At 42.1% G+C, this 19,106-nt stretch overlaps 1 protein-coding gene across 1 annotated transcript in view; it reads left to right on the top strand.

Annotated features, from left to right (window-relative positions):
• Positions 1-19,106, top strand: part of USP34 (ubiquitin specific peptidase 34) — a 1,418,841-nt gene that overhangs the window by 469,472 nt on the left and 930,263 nt on the right. The window contains 3 exon segments of the mRNA XM_030196176.1: positions 6,286-6,375; positions 6,453-6,548; positions 9,720-9,802. Of these exon segments, the coding sequence (XP_030052036.1) occupies positions 6,286-6,375; positions 6,453-6,548; positions 9,720-9,802 (269 nt within the window).

A 19,106-nucleotide genomic window follows, 5' to 3' on the forward strand; every position in this document is an offset into this window, starting at 1 on the left:
TTTTCCCAGTGTTGGCCCTCGATGAGCGCATCCGGGCCTTGCTCACTGAGCTGCTGGATGGCTGCCTGCAACGGTATGCATCATCATTGGGGGTGCTTGCACCTATCCTGCTTGGCCCTCAGCCTGGGTTGCAACATCTGATGCTGGCACCGCTGTGGCACTGGTTTCGACTGCCACCTGGGCCGGCACTCCCTCGATGTCGGTGGAGGAAGCTTTGCCAGAATCGAGACAGGAGTCAGCTTCTCGACGCCACTCTTGAGGGTATGGTTCCTCGGCACCAAGGCAGGTTCGGTCTCAACAATCATACTATCTGAAGAGGAGAGCTTATGGGATTTAGAGGAGGATCTCAGGTACTTTTCCTCAGACGAGTCTTGTGGGATCCCCTCTGAGCCCTGTCTTCCACCTGAAAGGAGAAAGTCTCTTCTAGAGAGCATTTCATTTCCATCTTTTGTAAAGGAAATGGCTGATGCCATTCCATTTCCTTTGGAAGTGGAGGATGAACCCAGGGCCAGGATGCTCGAGGTCCTGGACTACACATCTCCTAAGAAGGCTGTGACTGTGCCTTTCCATGAGGTACTCAGGAAAGTCCTCGTTAGGAACTGGGAGTCCCCTCTCTTGGTCCTTGTCATGCCCAAGAAGATTGACACCCAGTGTCGGCTCCACAATGTGCCTGGTTTTGGTAGGTGTCAGTTGCCTCACAATTCCATAGTGGTGAAATCCACTCTCAAAGGAGCCAGGAGTTCAGGGACTATGCCTTGGTGCCCCCAGGTAGAGAAACTGGAACTCTGGATTCGTTTGGGAGGAAGATGTACAAGGCTTCAGTGCTCATTTCCTGTATACAGTCTTATCAGCTCTTCATGAGCTTCTACTTGCGAAACTCTGTGCGTCAGTTGTCAGACCTGGTTGAGACCCTTCCTCCGGGCCAGGTCAAGCCTTTTTGCCAGTTGGTCAAGCAGTAGAAGATGTGTCTAAAGTTCTTGTCTAGTAGCACTGATGACACTTTTGATGTGGCATCCAGGATCTCTGCTCAAAGTATAGCAATGTTCAGACTCTCATGGCTGCGTGTTTGTGACTTGGAACCTTCTGTTCAGTAGAGGTTGGTGGATGCCACTTGCCAGGGAGATAACCTTTTTGGAAAGAAGATTGAGGAAGTCACTGACCAAATCAAAAAACACATTGATACCATCTCTTCTTTCTCCTGCTGGGCCCTTCTGCATCAAGCTCCTCAGATAGGAGGATTTGTGGCAAACCAAGGAGGAGTTCTTACTACTATTCTAGGTGTAGGTACAATTCTTTTGCTCGCCAGCCTTTTGAGGCTCAACCTCAGTGTGCTCGTTCCCTTCAACAGCATTCGCCTATGGCCCCTGCTGCTCCCCAGGCAAAGCAAGAGATGATGAGCTTTTGACTGGCTCCAGCAGAGCATAGCCACAGTAAAAGTTTCCATCCCGACTTGGTGGTGGTGGGGGGGGGGGGGGGTTAAAACTTTTTCACCAAGGGTGGCCTTTTATAACCTCTGACCGGTGGGTTGTTCAAATAGTCTGTCTCGGATACGCCCTCAATTGGCATCTCAAACCTCCAAATTGCCTACCAAGAGCTCATTCATTCAGCTCTCAGCACAGGCAGGTACTTGCAGAGGAAGTTGCCACCCTTCTGAAGACCCATGTGGTCAAAACCATTCCGCCAGTGGAAGAAGTGCAGGGATTCTATTCCAGGTACTTCCTTGTGCAGAAGGAAACAGGGATGCGTCCCATCCTAGACTTAAGGGTCCTGAACAAATTCCTAGTCTGAGAAAAGTTCAGGATGCTTTCCCTGGGCACCCTTCTCCCAATGATTCAGAAAAATGATTGGCTGTGCTCTCTGGACTTAAAGGATGCATATACTCACACCCTGATACTTCCAGCTCACAGGAAGAATCTTCGATTTTGGCTGGGAACACATCACTTTCAGTACCACATGTTGCCTTTTGGCCTCGTTTCAGCTTCCAGGGTTTTCACCAAATGTCTAGTGGTAATTGCAGCATCGCTATGCAGACTGGGAGTGCATGTGTTCCCTTATCTCGATGATTGGTTGGTGAATGGCACCTCTCCGGATATAGCTCAGGAGTCCATGCGGATGACTATTTGAGTGCTCGTGCTACTAGGGTTTGTTTTAAACTACCCCAAGTCCCATCTTCACCCTATCGATTGGAGTTCATTGAAGCCCAGCTCAGTACTCAAGATGGTTTGAGCCTACCTCCTGGACATGAGAGTGGACAATCAAGTTACACTCGCATCCAAGGTTCGAGCCTCTCAGCAGGTCACAGCTCGGTAGATGTTCAGATTGTTGGGCCACATGGCTTCCACAGTGTACTTTACACCCATGATACGACTTCAAATGAGATCAGCTCAATGGACCCTAGCTTCTCAGTGGTATCAAGCTACGGGGAGTCTAGAAGATGTCTTCGGAGTGTCCCCAGAGCTTGTACGCTCCCTTCAGTGGTGGACTATTGAATCCAATCTGGCTCTGGGACTTCCATTCCAAATTCCTCAGACAGAAAAAGTGCTTACGATGGATGCATCTCTCCTGGAACGGGGAGCTCATGTAGATGAGCTTCACATTCAAGGATCTTGATCCTCCCAGGAAATGAATCTTCAGATTAATCTCCTGGAGCTCCTGGCTATCTGGAACGCTCTAATGGCATTCAGAAATCGGCTATCTCACAAGACTGTTTTCATTCAAACAGACAACCAGGTTGCAATGTATTACACCAAGAAGCAGAGGGGCACCAGATCACGCCCTCTGTGTCAGGAGTCCATCTGGATGTGGCATTGGGCTCACCAACGTGGCATGTTCCTTCGAGCCGCTTATCTGGCGGGCAAAAACAAAACCCTGGCTGACAGACTGAGCAAGATAATGCAAACTCACGAGTGGTTTCTCAATATGGGCATAGCCTGCAAGATCTTTCGCGCGTGGGGCATCCCCTCGGGGAATCTTTTTGCCACTTAGATCAACCATAAGGTCCCTCAGTTCTGTTCCAGACTTCAGGCCCATGACAGACTAGCGTCAGATGCCTTTCTCCTCAATTTGGGGACAGGTCTTCTGTAAACGTATTCTTCCATACCTCTAGTGGGGGAAACTTTGTTGAAATTCAAGCAAGTCAACGGAACCATGATTTTAATTGTCCCATACTGGCCGCAGCAGATTTGGTTCCCTCTTCTTCTGGCATTATCCTCCGAAGAACCGTGGAAATCAGATTGTTTTCTGACCCTCATCACTCAGAACGAGAGGTCAGTTCTATATCCCAACCTCCAGTCTTTGGCTCTCACAACTTGGATGTTGACAGCCTAGAATTCGCTTCCTTGGGTCTTTCGGTGCTATTCTTTCAAATGGAGGAGTTTGCCATCTGGTGTGAGAGCAAGGCCCTATATCCTTGCTTGCCCTACAGAGACCCTGCTTGAATACCTTCTACACCTCTCTGAGTCTGGTCACAAGACCAACTCTGTATAGGTTCACCTTAGTGCAATTAATGCTTATCATCAACGTGTAGAGGGTAAGCCCATCTCTCGACAGCCTCTATTTGTTTGCTTCATGAGAGATTTGTTTTTGTCAAAGCCCACAGTCAAACCTCCACCCGTGTCATGGGATCTCAATGTCGTTCTCACCCAGGTGATGAAAGCTTCTTTCGAGCCACTGAATTCCTGCCATCCGATGTACTTGAAGGACATTGGTGAATGCTCCTTATACTAAGTTTCATCACAACAGAGTAGTCCTCCGCACACACCTTAAGTTCCTGCTGAAAGTGGTGTCAGTTCCATCTGAACCAGTCGATTGTCTTGTCAACATTCTTTCCCTGAGCTCATGCCCATCCTTTTGAAAGCAGCTTGTAGACCTTGGATTGCAAGACAGCATTGGCCTACCACATGTTGCGGATCAGGCCCCACAGACAGTCTGCCCAGGTTTTTTTTCTTTTTCTTCCAACAGGAGGAGGGTCACCATTGGGAAACACACCATTTCAATTTGGCTGACAGATTGCATTTTCTTCACTTATGCCCGGTTGGGCTGGCCTTGGAGAGTCATGTCACAGTTCATAATGTTAGAGCTGTGGCCGTGTCAGTAGCCCACTTGAGGTCAGCCTCCATTAAAGAGATATGCAAGGCGACGACGTGGTCTTCAGTCCACACGTTCACATCATACTACCTTGAACAGGATACCTGATGCAACAGTCGGTTCGGGCAGACAGTGTTCCAGGCTGCACTCTCATTCAGATTATATAGTTTCAGGTTAATCTGTGGTATGTCCTCACCGTTGCGAGGCCCAATTATCCGATGTTTGTTTTGGGTGAGCCTGGATGCTAGGGATTCCCCACGTGAGAATATAGAAGTCTGCTTGTCCTCTGAGAAAACGAAGATATTTACCTGTAGCAGGTGTTCTCCAAGGATAGCAGGCTTTATGTTCTCACAGTCTCTCCCACCTTCCCTTGGAGTTGTTGCCTTTGTTACTTTTATTTTATTTTTTGCTTTACTCTTAAACCGAGGAGACCGTGTTTGCACGACGGGTAGGAAGGCACTTGCGCATGCGCGATGGAGCGTGGTTTGCACTCCACAAAAGCTCTTATTTAGCTCAGTAAATACTGGACCGGGCCATGTGGATTGGTGTCACCCACTGTCCTCAGAGAATAACTGCTACAGGTAAGTATCTTTGCTTTAGCCTATTGTCTTAGATTTATATTGACTATCGGTGTACAATAAAGGACCTGACTCATAAAGCACTGTCTGTTGTGCTTACTAATGTACTTTAATTAAAGTTGCGTTTTTACATAAAACATTTTTATTGATGACAGCAATATACCGATCGTAAATTCACACATACAGATTTGTGTCAAAACCAGCGATACAAAGGTACGATAACCAAATATCAAAACAGTCATCAAAGTTTTCTGCTTTTGTGGTTAACAATGTATCTTTACTCTAATCATGACCAACAAACATATTCTTAATATCAAACTAATACCCGCTCAAACCCAACCACCAACAGGTGACCCTTTAACCCCCCTCCCCCCACCCCTCTCAAACCCCCCCTCCCCCCACCCCCAACCAAATTCCTTTCCATCTACCCCCTTAGCCCCCCTGTTGATAAAATTATATGGAAATAACACATTGTACAAGCTGGTATTTGTACTTAAAAGGGGCGTTTAAGAGCATATCAATTAATTGGGGTTATAAAAAAATGAATTGTTCTTGTCATATCCTAAAATATATTTACAGGCACAGATATTAGCACCAGCTATAAAACTGTTCTTAGTGGTTGTGCCTTAGTGTAAGCATATCTTTGGCCATTACCAGTAGTATTCTATAAAGAAAATAGGCACCTACTATTCTTTATAGAATAGGCTTAAAATTGATGCCGTAACCAACAGCTATAATGTGCATCCTGCTATAGAATTACCATCTTCGCCTACAAATATGCTGAATATTTTCAGCAGAAGTATGTATACAGGGTGATATGGCTGCACGATCTTACAGGAACAGATATTATGCCCAGAAAACATTTTTCAAAGTTAAAAGAGGTATATTTTATCAGCATGGTATTATTGCCTACAAATCATGAAAAGTGTAATTGATATCCAATCTAGCATTACAGTCACCACTAGCATTATCATCAGAGATAAATATAACTTCTGTTTCATGTTGGGAAACAAAGTGACCAGTATCCTTTTATAATGGTCATCATTTCCCATAAATCCTCTATAGAAATCCTTCAAGGCCTATGTGCCTCCTACCTCTCACCATCTGTGTTCCTGGAGTCACAGCCAAGGGATAGACAGCTCTGGAGACTGACAACTTATTTGGGTCTGAAAATTGTTTGCTTTTTTTCTTGGGAGTCCTTTTCATAAAATATTGCTGTGCATTTTAAAACCGATCCTAACAACAGAAGTGTAGCCAGGTTGAAGGTGCCGAGGGAGTAGAAACTAGACTTCCAGTGGTGCTGGTGCATGTTTTAAACGTGACGGATCGTGTAAGAAATAGGCGGTGGCACCATTGGAAGTCCGTTTGGGGGAGCGGCTGCTCCCCTGGAGCTCCCCTCCTCCCCCAGCTATGCCACTGCCTAAAAATTTAAAATTTATTTTCAGTAGCAAATAGGAGTCATATATAACAGTACTTTAAATAACATGGAAATTTTTGAAGTATTCAAAGTATTCATTATTTCAGGTGAATTGCAATAGCAGATTTTATCAGGCAGTATGCTCATGCTTATGAGTTCTGAAAACTTTGATTTAGAAGTAATGCCTATTTTTTCTCATTTTAGGTCAGTAGTAGTATCGCTTCGTCTGCTTCCTAAATTATTTGGCACTTTTCAGCAGTTTGGAAGCAGTTATGACACACATTGGATAACAATGTAAGTTAGCATAAAGGCTTCCTGCATTCTGTTTATGAATTTTTCATAGCATAATTCTAGTAATATTTTTTTTTCAGGTGGGCAGAAAAAGAACTAAATATGATGAGGCTTTTCTTTAATAACGTGGTGTATTACGTCCAGGCTGTCAGAGAAGGACAACATAAACATTCATTGTAAGTACAAACCACAGTTGTGTGGATGAAATGATATCCATTGAGGTGATACAGAGAGCATGCTAGGGTGCTCTTTCCTGCTTATGCTGTAGAATCAAGTTATCTGAAGATTAGTTTTTCTTTTGCTCTAGATTTTACTTTCTGTGTTTAAATCAAGAACAAATCAAGCAGTAACAGTAAGAGTCATCAAAATTTCTAAGCTAAGTTCCAACCCCGTACCCTATATAAGAATTGATAAAATAAAAATCAGAGGGCCTGGATTCTTCTGACCCACTGAAAATGAGCAGACCAAAGGTATTCAGAAGAGAGAAAAAAATAAAAAAGAGAAGGGTTGCACTGAGATGCCAGCAGACAGTCACAATGAGTTCAGCACTTTACTATGAGTTCGAGGGGACAGTGATTGAATGTATGCATCCCAGATTGATAAAAATTCCTTTTCGTGTTTAAAGGACACGTGAAACACTGTTTTTTTCCATTAACATCAAAGAATGAAGTTTGTGCCAAGTCCAATAAGAGGGTTTAACATCCACAGTCCATACTCCTAAAATAATTTTTTTTTACCTACCATCCCCGCTTTACGTAGAAACTGTTGGCCTCCTCAAAGTAATCTAATAGGAAGCCCATAGGAGAAAGCAGAATAGGAGAATGAAGGAGCCGACCTAAGTAAGAAAATCAAAGACTTACAAAAAAGTTGTATTCGTGAGCATGACCAGAATGCATGCTAAAAGGAAATGACGTTTAATTTACATTTTGGGCAAATAGGTGAATCTACACTCCCCATTTTAAAAAGTTGCTTGCAAGTCAAATAGGCTCTGTGCAAAACACGAACTGGCATTCCCTATAATCTGCATTGACTATAAGACTCTGAATTTGATTAATTAAGTGGAGTGGAGGAGTGGCCAGTGGTTAGAGCACCGGTCTTGACATCCAGAGGTGTCCGGTTCAAAATCCCACTGCTTCTGCTTGTGATCTTGGGCAAGTCATTTAACCCTCAGTTGCCTCAGGTACCAACTTAGATTGTGAGCCCTCCAGGGACAGGGAAGTACCCAGTGTACCTGAATGTAACTCACCTTGAGCCATTACTGAACAGGTGTGAGCAAAATCCAAATAAATAAATAAGAAATGAAGATTAAGAGAAATCCTGGAGTGATGTAGTTCCTCACACCATTTAGAGGTAAGAGCGGACAAATCGTGTTTTTGGAAAAGGCACAATAAAAGCGCATTTACAGTGGAGACCGTGAAATGATCTTCTCAATCAGTAGGAAGAAAATCACGAAATTGTACATTTTACTTTCTATGAAGGTCCCCATTTCATCCCAGGCATGGCCACCATTGCAAACAGATATCGGGCTTGATGGACCTTTGGTCTGGCTCAGTATGGCATGTCTTAATTCATCAGTTAACCCTCTGTGCTGTAATGATGGCAAACCTTTTTTTTTAATTTTTTTATTTCATATGAATCCTGAATCCTTGAAATCCGTGCTGGACAGCTTTCCAGTGAGAGGAAGGCAAAGGTTTTATGTAAATTGTTGGCCCTTTCTAACTTGCATCCATTTGGTTCTAAAGATCAATAAATACAAATACAGACCTTGCCTATTCGAAGTTCAGTGAGAGTCAAATTTTTAGTAGTGGGATATTCTTACCAGGGGCCTGCTTTCTTCTTGTAGACCAATGCAGTTTAATCTATTCCAACAAGGGAAAAAGGGCAGGTTACAGGTATTCCCTGATCACAAAGAAGAGATGCTACTAAGGAGATGCTCACAGGATGTGAGGTAGTGGTTGCAGAGGCCTAATGAGCAACCAGAGACATGTTTTACTGGGTGGGGCTGGGTTCTTTGCCCCACAGGTCCTAGGGAAGTCTGCCAGAAAATCATCTGAGGTGAAGTGCTGCAGTTCATTCCGATGGACTCATTTGCTTTTGAGCTGGAACCTTTATTCGAGTTCTGAGCTGGAGTAAAGATTAAGTGCAAAAAGAAATATAAAAAATACTAATTTAGCATGGTTATTTACATCAGGAGCAAATTAAAATTTGGCCTTTTGCATGCATTTTGCATGTTCACCACAGTACCCTTTATCATGTTGGTTTCCTCCCGATTTTTCTTCACTAACATTTCTCAATGTATGGGGAGTAAGATTAGTGCAGCCCTTGTGGGAGCTGTTGAAAAATTACCCACTTTGGATTTGCTCACACCTTTGTCACTAGTAGCTCAAGGTGAGCTGTATTGAAGTACAGTGTTTACTAACCCTGTCCAGGAAGCACACCTAAATGGGCTTATTTTGAGGTTATCTGTAATTAATATTCATATGAGAGATATGCATATACTGGGTCTTTAATGCATATAAATCTATTGCATACATATTCATTGTGTCGATCCTGAAAACCAATTGGAGAGGGAAATGTACAGCAGTGGGAGTTTATTACCATCCACTTAACTAGAATGATAAAACAGATTGTGGACTGCTAAACATAGGAACACAACACAACAATAATGGGATATTTCAGTTACCTTAATATTGAATGTTGGAATATGTTAGGATATATCATGGTATATTTCTGGATACCTTTTGCTTCATGGAGTAATTGGCTGTAGAAGAACCAGTGGTGGGGGGAGTGCTTTATGAGGGGAATAGAATGAAGGTGAAAGAGGATAGACTCAGGAGTAACCTAAGGAAATACTTCTTTATGGAAAGGGTAGTGGATGTGGGGAACAGCCTCCTGGTGGAGGTGGTGCAGACTAAGTATCTTGAGTTTAAGAAAGTGCAGAACAAGCATGTAGGATCTCTAGGGGAGAGGAAGGGATAGGGGATTGTATGGATGGGTAGACTGAAATGTAGGATCCTGGTGCAGAGGGTGATGGTCAGATGGCAATAGTGATCAAAATGCAATCAGATTTAAGGTAGCCACTTAGAGGAAAATAATAAATAAAACTATAACAGCTTGTGGGAAAATTGATAAAGCTTGCTTTAGTATTGGTTTTTAAAAGAATAAATAATCTTCAAATATTAAAGGCCATAGCTTTGGGGGATTGTTTGTCTTGTAGAGCAGAATAACCCATTAAGCAGTTTAAAATTATGCAAATGTTCATATTATAATTTAATTTTTTTTTAATTTTTGTCATTGAGTCAAATTTTTACATATATTTAGAAATGCTTTTCTTATTTGATATTCAGATACAGCCATAGTGCTGAAGTTCAGGTGCGTCTTCAGTTTTTGACATGCGTTTTTTCAACACTGGGATCACCAGATCATTTCAGTAAGTTGAATGTGAGAACTAGAATGAGTCTGTTTTCTACTGTTAACATACAAATCAAAATATGGTAAATAATTTTCTCAGAGGACCTGCAGGATAGCAAGGTGTCAATAATTATAACACAATTAAATTTGTGTTACTAACTGGAATGAAGATACTAAGAAAGTCTGTATCCGCTTTGATAAAATAATGAACAGGTTTGTTTTAAAAAGTAAAAAAGCTAAAGGGGGACCCGAGATGGCGGCAGTGTCTGAGGTATGAACTGGCATTTTGTAATACAGCACTAAATATAGTACTGTACACCACCTGTTTAATCATGATCATGACTATTTTCATGCTCTTATTCTCTCCCTTTTTACTTCTCACCTTGATTATTGTAATGTTGTCTATGCAGGCCTCCCTCATTCTTCTCTAAGAAAAAGCTGCGATCATTTCAGAACATCGCCATAAAACTACTGTGCCTTGCCCACCATTCAGACCATACCACTCCATTACTAAAACTCTATCACTGGTTACACGTTGAAAAGCACATTACTTACAAGATAGCTCTTCTAACATTTAAGGCACTCAGAGTAGGTCTTCCAAATTACCCTTCACTCCATTAATGACCACCACTTTGTCCTTCCTAATCCTAAATCTGCTCATTGCGAATCTAACAGACGTGCTTTTTTCTTCCTTTCCCCTTTTATTTGGAATTCTATCCCACTTTCACTACATAGTGAATTATCTCAGAAATCCTTTAAAGCAAATGTGAAAGCCTTTCTCTTCAAGCAGGCTTTCGAGAACCCGGGCTGACAGGATTTCCAGCATGAGATTCAGTCACTCTATTCACCTCTGCTTGTCCTATTCCCCTGCTCTTCTTTGTATGAATGGTTATCTTTACTATTGAAATTGGCATTCCTTTCTTGATTTCTCAAGATTGTAGTTTTGTAAACTGCTTTGCTTTGGCAGCTAAAGCGGTCTAGTAAGTCTAAATAAGCTATAACTATAACGTATTTATAGCTTTCTTGATCTGATGGGCAAGAGGAAGTGTGAATTGCGTTCTTGCCCCTTTGATACTGCCTGAGTTGGAGAAAACTTGATGGCAGTCACCCCCATGAGCATTCTCGCTGGCGGAGTGATGATGGTGGTGGTGGGGAGTGCATTCCGCCCTGAGGCAGAAACATCACTCAGCCCTGTGACTCAGATATCTCCTGTGGCTCCCACTGCAAGCTCTCCAATTGAAGATGGTTCTTTGGGGTTAGCCTTTGTCAGAACTTTGGGATTTGCCATTACCTGATTATGGAGTAAGTACCTTGGATGTTCAGGGTAATTTTGGAGAAGCAGTCATGGTGAAGCGTATGTGGGAGGACCCTACCAGCATGGATGCTGCTGTTGGAGCAGGAATGCAGGGTATGAAATTACTAAATGATCAGCTCAGTTCCGCAATGAATGTAATTACTTGTAACAATGTTGGCTGGGCAGCAGGAGAAATTGAAAAAGCCAAATTTCTTTACTTTAAACTTGATTTGGCAAGCAATAGCACATTTGGAGGAAACTCAAGTTGTCTGCTCTGGAGATCTAGGAGGCTGCAACTATCCAGATGGTCCAAGACTTGGAGGGGACAGTGAAAGAACATTGAGATCAGGAGAGGAGGTTGCAGCAGCAATCTGATCTCAATCTATCCAGTCTAAGGTGGTTCAAGACAGTGATTTGCTACATCATAAGATGGAATTTATGGATAATAGATTGTACCATAACTTTTGAGTGTTGATTTTCCACAAGTTTATTCTGCTGTTCCATGTGAACTTCTTAAAAGATATTTGTTGGAAGTCTGAAATTTCCATTGGAGGCAGTTCCTCCATTTCAAAAAGATTTGTATCTTCTCTTTAAAGTGTAAAGGGTCATGGATTTGATATACCTCTGTTCTGTGGTAGAACCAAAGCGGTTTACATTTATTATATGCAGGTACTTTCTCTGTCCCTAGTGGGCTCACAATCTAAATAATCCTAAGAAAAGAAGTGAGGAAGTTGACGGAAATGGAACAGGGGAGGAGCCCCTGTAAGTGTTTTTACTACACCTTGATTTAGCACAGGAGCTACTGCCGGTTTCTGATTCCTGTGGTAAATGAATAAAACTGTTTGTGAGCCACCTTGCAAGCAGTGTTAGTCTACTGATCTTTGAGCAACAGGCTATCAAGCTGGGGTACAGTTCTCTTGGGTCACATCTTAAGGGGACCATGATAGTGATTGCCAGATGCTTCTCAAGTGCTAATACCCAGTCATACACTCCCTTTCCAAAGATCTCTTCCTCAGCAATTGGTGCTCTTCCTGAAGTGGCCTTCCACTCTGAAGAGGGCCATTCCTGGAGGTGAGTCCCACTAAGAAGTGATGGACCAAGCCAAGATAAGCTCCCCCCCCCCCATCCTGGACCCAGCCCCCCACCTGTAAGACCCTTCTTATGGGTAGGCCCCACCCTTCCTAGGCCTACTTGTACCTTTTTCTGCTATCTAGTGGGTTCTGGGCAGGAACAATCCCCAGTCACTCCTGCCTTTGCTGCCTCTGGGATCCAAAATTTCACTGGTGACCTTGAGTGGTAGTCTCACAGTACTATCACTAGGGGTCGCGTTTCCATATAAGGGAAAGAAGCCTTCAGGGTATGTGGAGGGGCTTCCATTTGAGGGAGGCAGTAATGTGGGTGGTGGTGGGGGGGCTTCCATTTGGGGGAAGCAGTGATGTGGGTGGGGGGGGGCTTCCATTTGGGGGAGGTAGTGATGTGGAGCTATAATGCAGCTTGCAGTGTGCATCTGTTGTGCACTTCTAGCCGTGTTATAATATTTACATAGTAATGAGCTGCATTTCATGCATTGGCATGGTTTGCATGTCATTACTATGTACCACAAAAATAACTCTGTCTCCAGAGCAGAGTAGTGAGACAAAAGTTGGATCAAGAAGGGTTAGGGAAGACTAATGAAAAATTAAATGCTTTAAGTAAAGATTTGAATTACAGAGTGAGGTTTTGGATCTTAAGTACAAGGGAAGACTTTTCAACAGGAACAGTGCTGGCAAAAGATGAGCTGTTTGTCTGACATGACTCCCATTATTTTTAGAGACTTTTAAATGGTTGGAGGATGCAAAGTGACGTGCCTTGTGTATGAAAAATGATGGCATCATTATTGGAAGTATTTATCTTTAATTCATAACCGAAGAACCAGTTTGCAATCTTATCCAGTTTTATTTTTCCCTTTTGGAAATTCTTGATTTCCCCTTAATTGTGGGCTTAACAGAGGGATGATCGTTCTTTATGATTTGCTGACAGGTTTAGTTTTTTTTTTTTCCTTGAAGTGTGTGATGGAAATCAAGATCATTCTATATGTATATATATTGATTTTCCTTTACTTTGTTATACAGTTACATGCTGTAGAAAATAGAAATGTGTCAGACCTTACTGTAGAATAATAATCACTCAGAAGAAAGGTCATATATATGTCATGCTTCTAATTAACTAAGCTTGTTAGTAAAAAGTAGGCCAGAATTACCTCAGGAGTTAGGAATGTTTTAATTAACTGAGAAGTATGGGCCTTATCTAAAATGGCAGATGAAAAGGCAGGAAAAAGGAAATCATTACTCATTATGTTTTTCTTTTTTCTGTTACTTGTTAACCAGAGCTATAGCACCTGGCGATCTTGTGATAACAGTATTCTTGGCTATTTAAGGTTTCATTTTAATCATTATGACCAGACTGTGGACTGAGTCTTCCTTGTTCATTTAGTCTCCCTGTATATAGGAATTGATTTTACAATATAATAAAGATCTTTATATATATATATACACACACACATATATATATATATATATATATATATATATAAGAGGAATGTTTTCCATAACAAAGTGTAGTTTATTTCTTATTGTACAATTGTCCTAATTTCTGTAATTTTATAAAGTTTTCTGTAAAGTAAAAGTTAAAATAAAAAGCTAAAGAAGCATCTGTAAGGGTTAAGGGGTTGATACTCAATCGCTTGTATTGGGCTATCCACTATTATTCAGTGGCATTTAACTGGTTAGTGCTGCTGAATGTCTGCACTAACCACTAAACTGAAAACTATTTTGTGAGCAGTCTGGAGGCAGAGTCCTATCTTTATCTGGTTTCGTATAGGCGGTTAAGTGCTGAATATTGTACTTAACTGGATAAGAGAGAGCCAGTTGTATAAACCCAGATATTAAATGCCAGTGCCTGGACAAGACCTGACATTGAAATTCCGGCATAATAATGATGGTGGCAGCCAAAATAAATCTGACTGCTGCCAGCTGAATATTATCCTTAAGATTTTAAATTTGAGACAAAAATATAAAGGCAGGTACCTAATTGAAAAGCATTTTTCCAGAACTCACTGAGTCCATCAGCAACAGTTTTGAGAAAAATAGGTAACAGTTTTTGTACTCTGTGAGTTTTGCATTGAATATTCAACACGGGGTCATTATAATTCCATGGACTTAGTAAGTTTTGGCACAGGAATAAACTACAGTAAATGAAACTTGCCTTGATGAATGAAAGTAATTACATAACTCAAAACTGACAAAAAAAAGACTGAGTTGTGGAAAAGTGCTCTTCAGTTGTGGCTTGGTGCATGTTGATTTTTATAGGCTGAGAGTCTGAGAGATGTTTTGCTGTATTGTGCTACTTATTTGGGTCTGAAAATTGTTTGCTCTTTTTCTTGGGTGTCCTTTTCATAAAATATTGTGAGCACAGGTCCCTCAGTTGTTCTGTGGAGCAGGGATGATGCATTTACTTGGTCTCTCCTTAGTGCTTTTTTCTCTGCTTTTGCAGTGCCTTCCCATGCAAGTATTTTTCTCTCCTTTTGTCATTTTTATCTTTAATTTCACTTTGTTATCCTATTAGTTCTTAGTGTTGTTCGAGGACAAGCAGGCATAATATTCTCACTTATGGGTGACATGACTGAGTGCAGATACTGCCAAGTGCACTGTCACTTTAAATCTTTGAGGCAGTGCCTGCACCGCGGATGTGTGGGTGCCTTTCCACCCAACACAGGAGCATGGGACTAGCAGTCTTATCATTTTCCACAGAGCAGAGTTGTTTTTTTAATCTCTGTGTGTCAAACTTTGCCTTTCTGGTGCCTTCCCCTTTTCGGGATATTTTTTTTTCATTTTCTTCTTTTTTCAAAGTTTAGTTGTATTTTTTTCAATTATTTTTCACTTTTCAGTTTTTGGCCTTTACGGCCTCTGAGGTCATCTTTTGCCCAGGAACCATTGACCCTTTTTGGCTATGCGACTACTTGAGCTCTCCAGCCATAGAACCTTTAGACCTTGTTTCGGCTGTGTTCTGTTCAGTGCTTGGGTCCAGAACACCGGGATATACAGTGTAGCTTCTGCCTGTGCATGCAAGCGAGGACCCTTAAAGCCCGGAGTTGAGCATGAAAAACATTTTGGTTCTACATCGACATTGGCATACACATCGAGCATGGCAGGGGGTTCGGCACTCAAAGTGGAACCTGCATCAACATCAACATCAGGTGCATCAAGGCAACATCGAGAGGTCCAGTGTTGGACTCAGTAAGGGACCTGCAAAGTGAAAAAAAAAAAACCCCCAAAAAGAAAACAAACCAAAAACCTAAGAAGCATCGCCATCATTCTCCCTCTAGGCACTCTGCCAACAATTCCCCTGTATTAACGTTCTCAATGCACGAGAAGTGTCCATGCCACAGTGACCACTTTCCTCTCCAACTAATTTCTCATAGAGAGCCTTCGAGGTCTTTGAGATCTCCTATGCCTGCACAGGCTATTAGGTTGCATCCACACCGCTTTCTCAGTCAGTATTGATGCCTACTCTACATGAAGAAATCTGGGCTGTGCTCGAGGAGTTTTCATGGCTACTGCATTCTCAGTCTATTCATGCTTTTACGGGGTGTTTGCGCTAGCCTCAGCCAAGCTCGTTGATACATTGGAGAGACAAGTCACGGGAGAGATCCCACACAGTGGCTTGGTGTCGACTGTCTGGGATAGCACAAACCCGATCAGCGCGTGTGTCGACATCGTAGAGGAACTTTCTCCAGCTTCGGAGACTCATCTGCCCTGGCACACCTCAATGCAGAGCAGATGCTGTAGTCAACACTCTTGCATGTACTTCCCATGAACAGTCCTTTGAAGAGTCAGACTCAGACCTCTCCTTGGAGACAGATCAGGACCCACAAGACCTCTCAGCTGAGGAGTATGGCATTCCATCTGATCCTTCTCTGCTGCATGATAGATGTAGGTCTTCCCCAGAAAGTATATCATTCTCTGAGTTTGTGAAATGGCTAAAGCCGTATCTCAAATTTAAGACAGAAGAACCTTGTTCAGAACTCTGAGGGTTCTAGATTATAACTCTCCTAGAGAAGGAATCACTGTTCCTCTTCATACAACTATGAAAAATACTCCACTGAAAAACTTTGAGGCTTCACTGATAGTTCAGGTAGCCCCAGAGAAAATTGATACCATGTATAGGATATAGAAATCCACTGGGTTTGAGAAAACACAGTTGCCTCATCATTTCCTGGTTCAGGAATTTGCTTTAAAACACACTTGTGGAGAAGCTAGAGCATTAGGCTCTTTTGGAAGAAAAATTTTCAAACTTCAGTGCTGGCCAATCGCTTATTAGATTATCAACGTTATTCACTTAAAATCTCTAATACAGAGTACTCTGTCCTTTGTGGAATTCCTTCTCCCTTAGAAAGCTTAAGAATTCCATAAGCTGCACAGGAAACCTCTTGACTGTTGAATATATCTGACAAGACAGACCGTTGTCTCTTCACGCATTTCCACCTGTAGCAATGCTCTTAGCTCTGGGTCTTTGACCTCGAGTCTGCTGTCCAGGAGCGTCTAGAAGATGTCCCACTTTCAGATTCCGCAATGAACAGCCCCAAGCCACAGGATTGCTGTTGGCTCAAATTCAAGTCGCTCCACAATTACGTCACTCTTTACAGTGGTGGATGGTGTCCGAGAATCTCACCTGGGGTCTTCCATTTCAGTCCCTTCCACATCACAAGGTCCTCACCACAGATGCTTCCATGGTAGGTTTTGGTGCTCATCTCAAAGGTCTCCATACACAAGGTTCTTCGTCCCCATGGGGGAAGCAACATCATATCAATCTCTTAGAATTGCGGGCAGTCTGGAACACTCTCAAGACTTTTAAAGACCACATTCTTGATCAGGTAATACTTGCTCGCACAAACAACCATGTTGCAACGTATTAGCTGAACAAACAAGGGGGAGCAGGTTCATATCACCTCTGTCGGCAAGCCATAAAGATATGGACTTTGCCAGCTTCTGAAAACATCTCTCTAAGAGCCATTTACCTAGTCAGCAAGCAGAATGCATAGTCTTGCAACCTCACGAATGGTCACTCAGTATCTCTGTAGTTAATCAAATATTCCAGCAGTGGGGGACCTCAGCGATAGACTTGTTTGCTTCTCCTCAGAACAACAAACTTTCCCACTTTTGTTCCAGGATATATGGTCCCAACCGAAGAGCCCCGGATGCTTTCTTACTCCACTGGGGAACAGACCTTTTGTACGCCTTTCCCCCACTACTCATAAGAGTTATCGTGCAGAGAACCATTGAAGTTAGATCCTTTTCCAACCCTAATAACACTGAATGAGGAATCCCTCCTCTATTCATACCCTTCCTCTCTAGCCTTAATGGCTTGGTTCCTGATGACATAGATTTATGTTCCTTATTCCTTCCTGAAGTAGTCTCTAGGATACTCTTAGACAATGGAAAAACTTCTTCACAAAAATGTTACCGTTTCAAGTTGAAGAGATTTTCCCTCTAGTGTTCAGCCAGAGCACTCGACCTTTTTATGTAAGTACATAGGTATTGCCATACTGGGACAGACTGAAGGTCCATCAAGCTCAGAATCCTGTTTCCAACATTGGCCAATCCAGGTCACAAATACTTAGCAAGATACCATGACAGTACAATATATTTTATGCTACTTATCCTAGAAATAAGCAGTGGATTTTCCCCAAGTCATTTTAATAATGGCTTATGGGCTTGTCTTTTAGAAAGCTAGCCAAACTTTTTTTAAACCCCGCCAAGCTAAATGCTTTTACCACATTCTCTGGCAACAAATTCCAGCATTTAATTACACATTGAGTGAAGAAATATTTTCTCTGATTCGTTTTAAATTTACTACTTTATAACTTAATTGCATTCCCCCTAGTCTTAATATTTTTGGAAAGACTAAACAAGTAATTCACTTCTATAGACCTCTATCATATCTCCCCTCAGCTGTCTCTTCTCCAAGCTGAAGAGCCCTAGCCGCTTTAGCCTTTTCTCATAGGGAAGTCATCCCATGCCCTTTATCATTTTTGTCACCCTTCTCTGTACCTTTTTAAATTCCATTATATCTTTTTTTTGAGATGCGGTGACCAGAATGGCACACAGTATTCGAAGTGCGGTCGCACCATGGAGCAATACAAAGGCGTTAATGTTCTCATTTTTGTTTTCCATTCCTTTCCTAATAATACCTCTTTTATTGGACATAACTTAATACATTTCTTGATTAGCTTTCGAAGGTTGCCCTTCTTCCTCAGATCGGAAATAAGCAAATGTGCTAGCTGACAGTGTATATAAGTGAAAACATTCAAGCATTACTATGACAGTCTGACAGGGTGGGAGGAGGGGGGTGGGTAGGAAGTATGCATGGGGACATCAAAGCATATCATTGATATTCTAACAGGATAGGTGTGGATAGGTGAGGGGAGGGTGATCAACAGAGAAATACAGCTTTATGGTTTATAATGGGCTAGGAACCCCAGATCCTTGTTAAGTCCTTTCTGTTGGGTGTTAAAATATTCAATCATTCTGACTTCAAAGGTCTTACATTCTTGTATGGTTTTAAAGTTACCTTTGAGGATTCTCACTGTGAAATCACTGGTACAGTGTCCTGGTCCTGTAAAATGTTGACCAACAGGCGTGGGAACCCTGCTGGCACCAGTATTGTTCATATGATGTCTATGTAAATTGAATCTTGTCTTAAGCATCTGGCCTGTTTCTCCAATATAGCATCCGTCGTTACATTTTTTACACTGAATGATATATACCACATTGGAAGATGAGCAAGTGAAAGATCCCTTTATGTTGAATATCTTTCCTTTGTGGATGACTTTGGGGTCCTGTGAAATATTTTGGCATAGTTTGCAACTGGATAAATTACAGGGAAGTGTGCCCTTCTGTTCCTTTTCAGTCTGTGAAGGAAGTTTACTTCTGATTAGCTTGTGTTTTAAATTGGGTGGCTGTCGGAAGGCCAGTACTGGTGGGGATGGGAA

The sequence above is a fragment of the Microcaecilia unicolor genome, chromosome 3 (assembly GCF_901765095.1).
Source record: "Microcaecilia unicolor chromosome 3, aMicUni1.1, whole genome shotgun sequence".
Taxonomy (NCBI): Eukaryota; Metazoa; Chordata; class Amphibia; order Gymnophiona; family Siphonopidae; genus Microcaecilia; species Microcaecilia unicolor.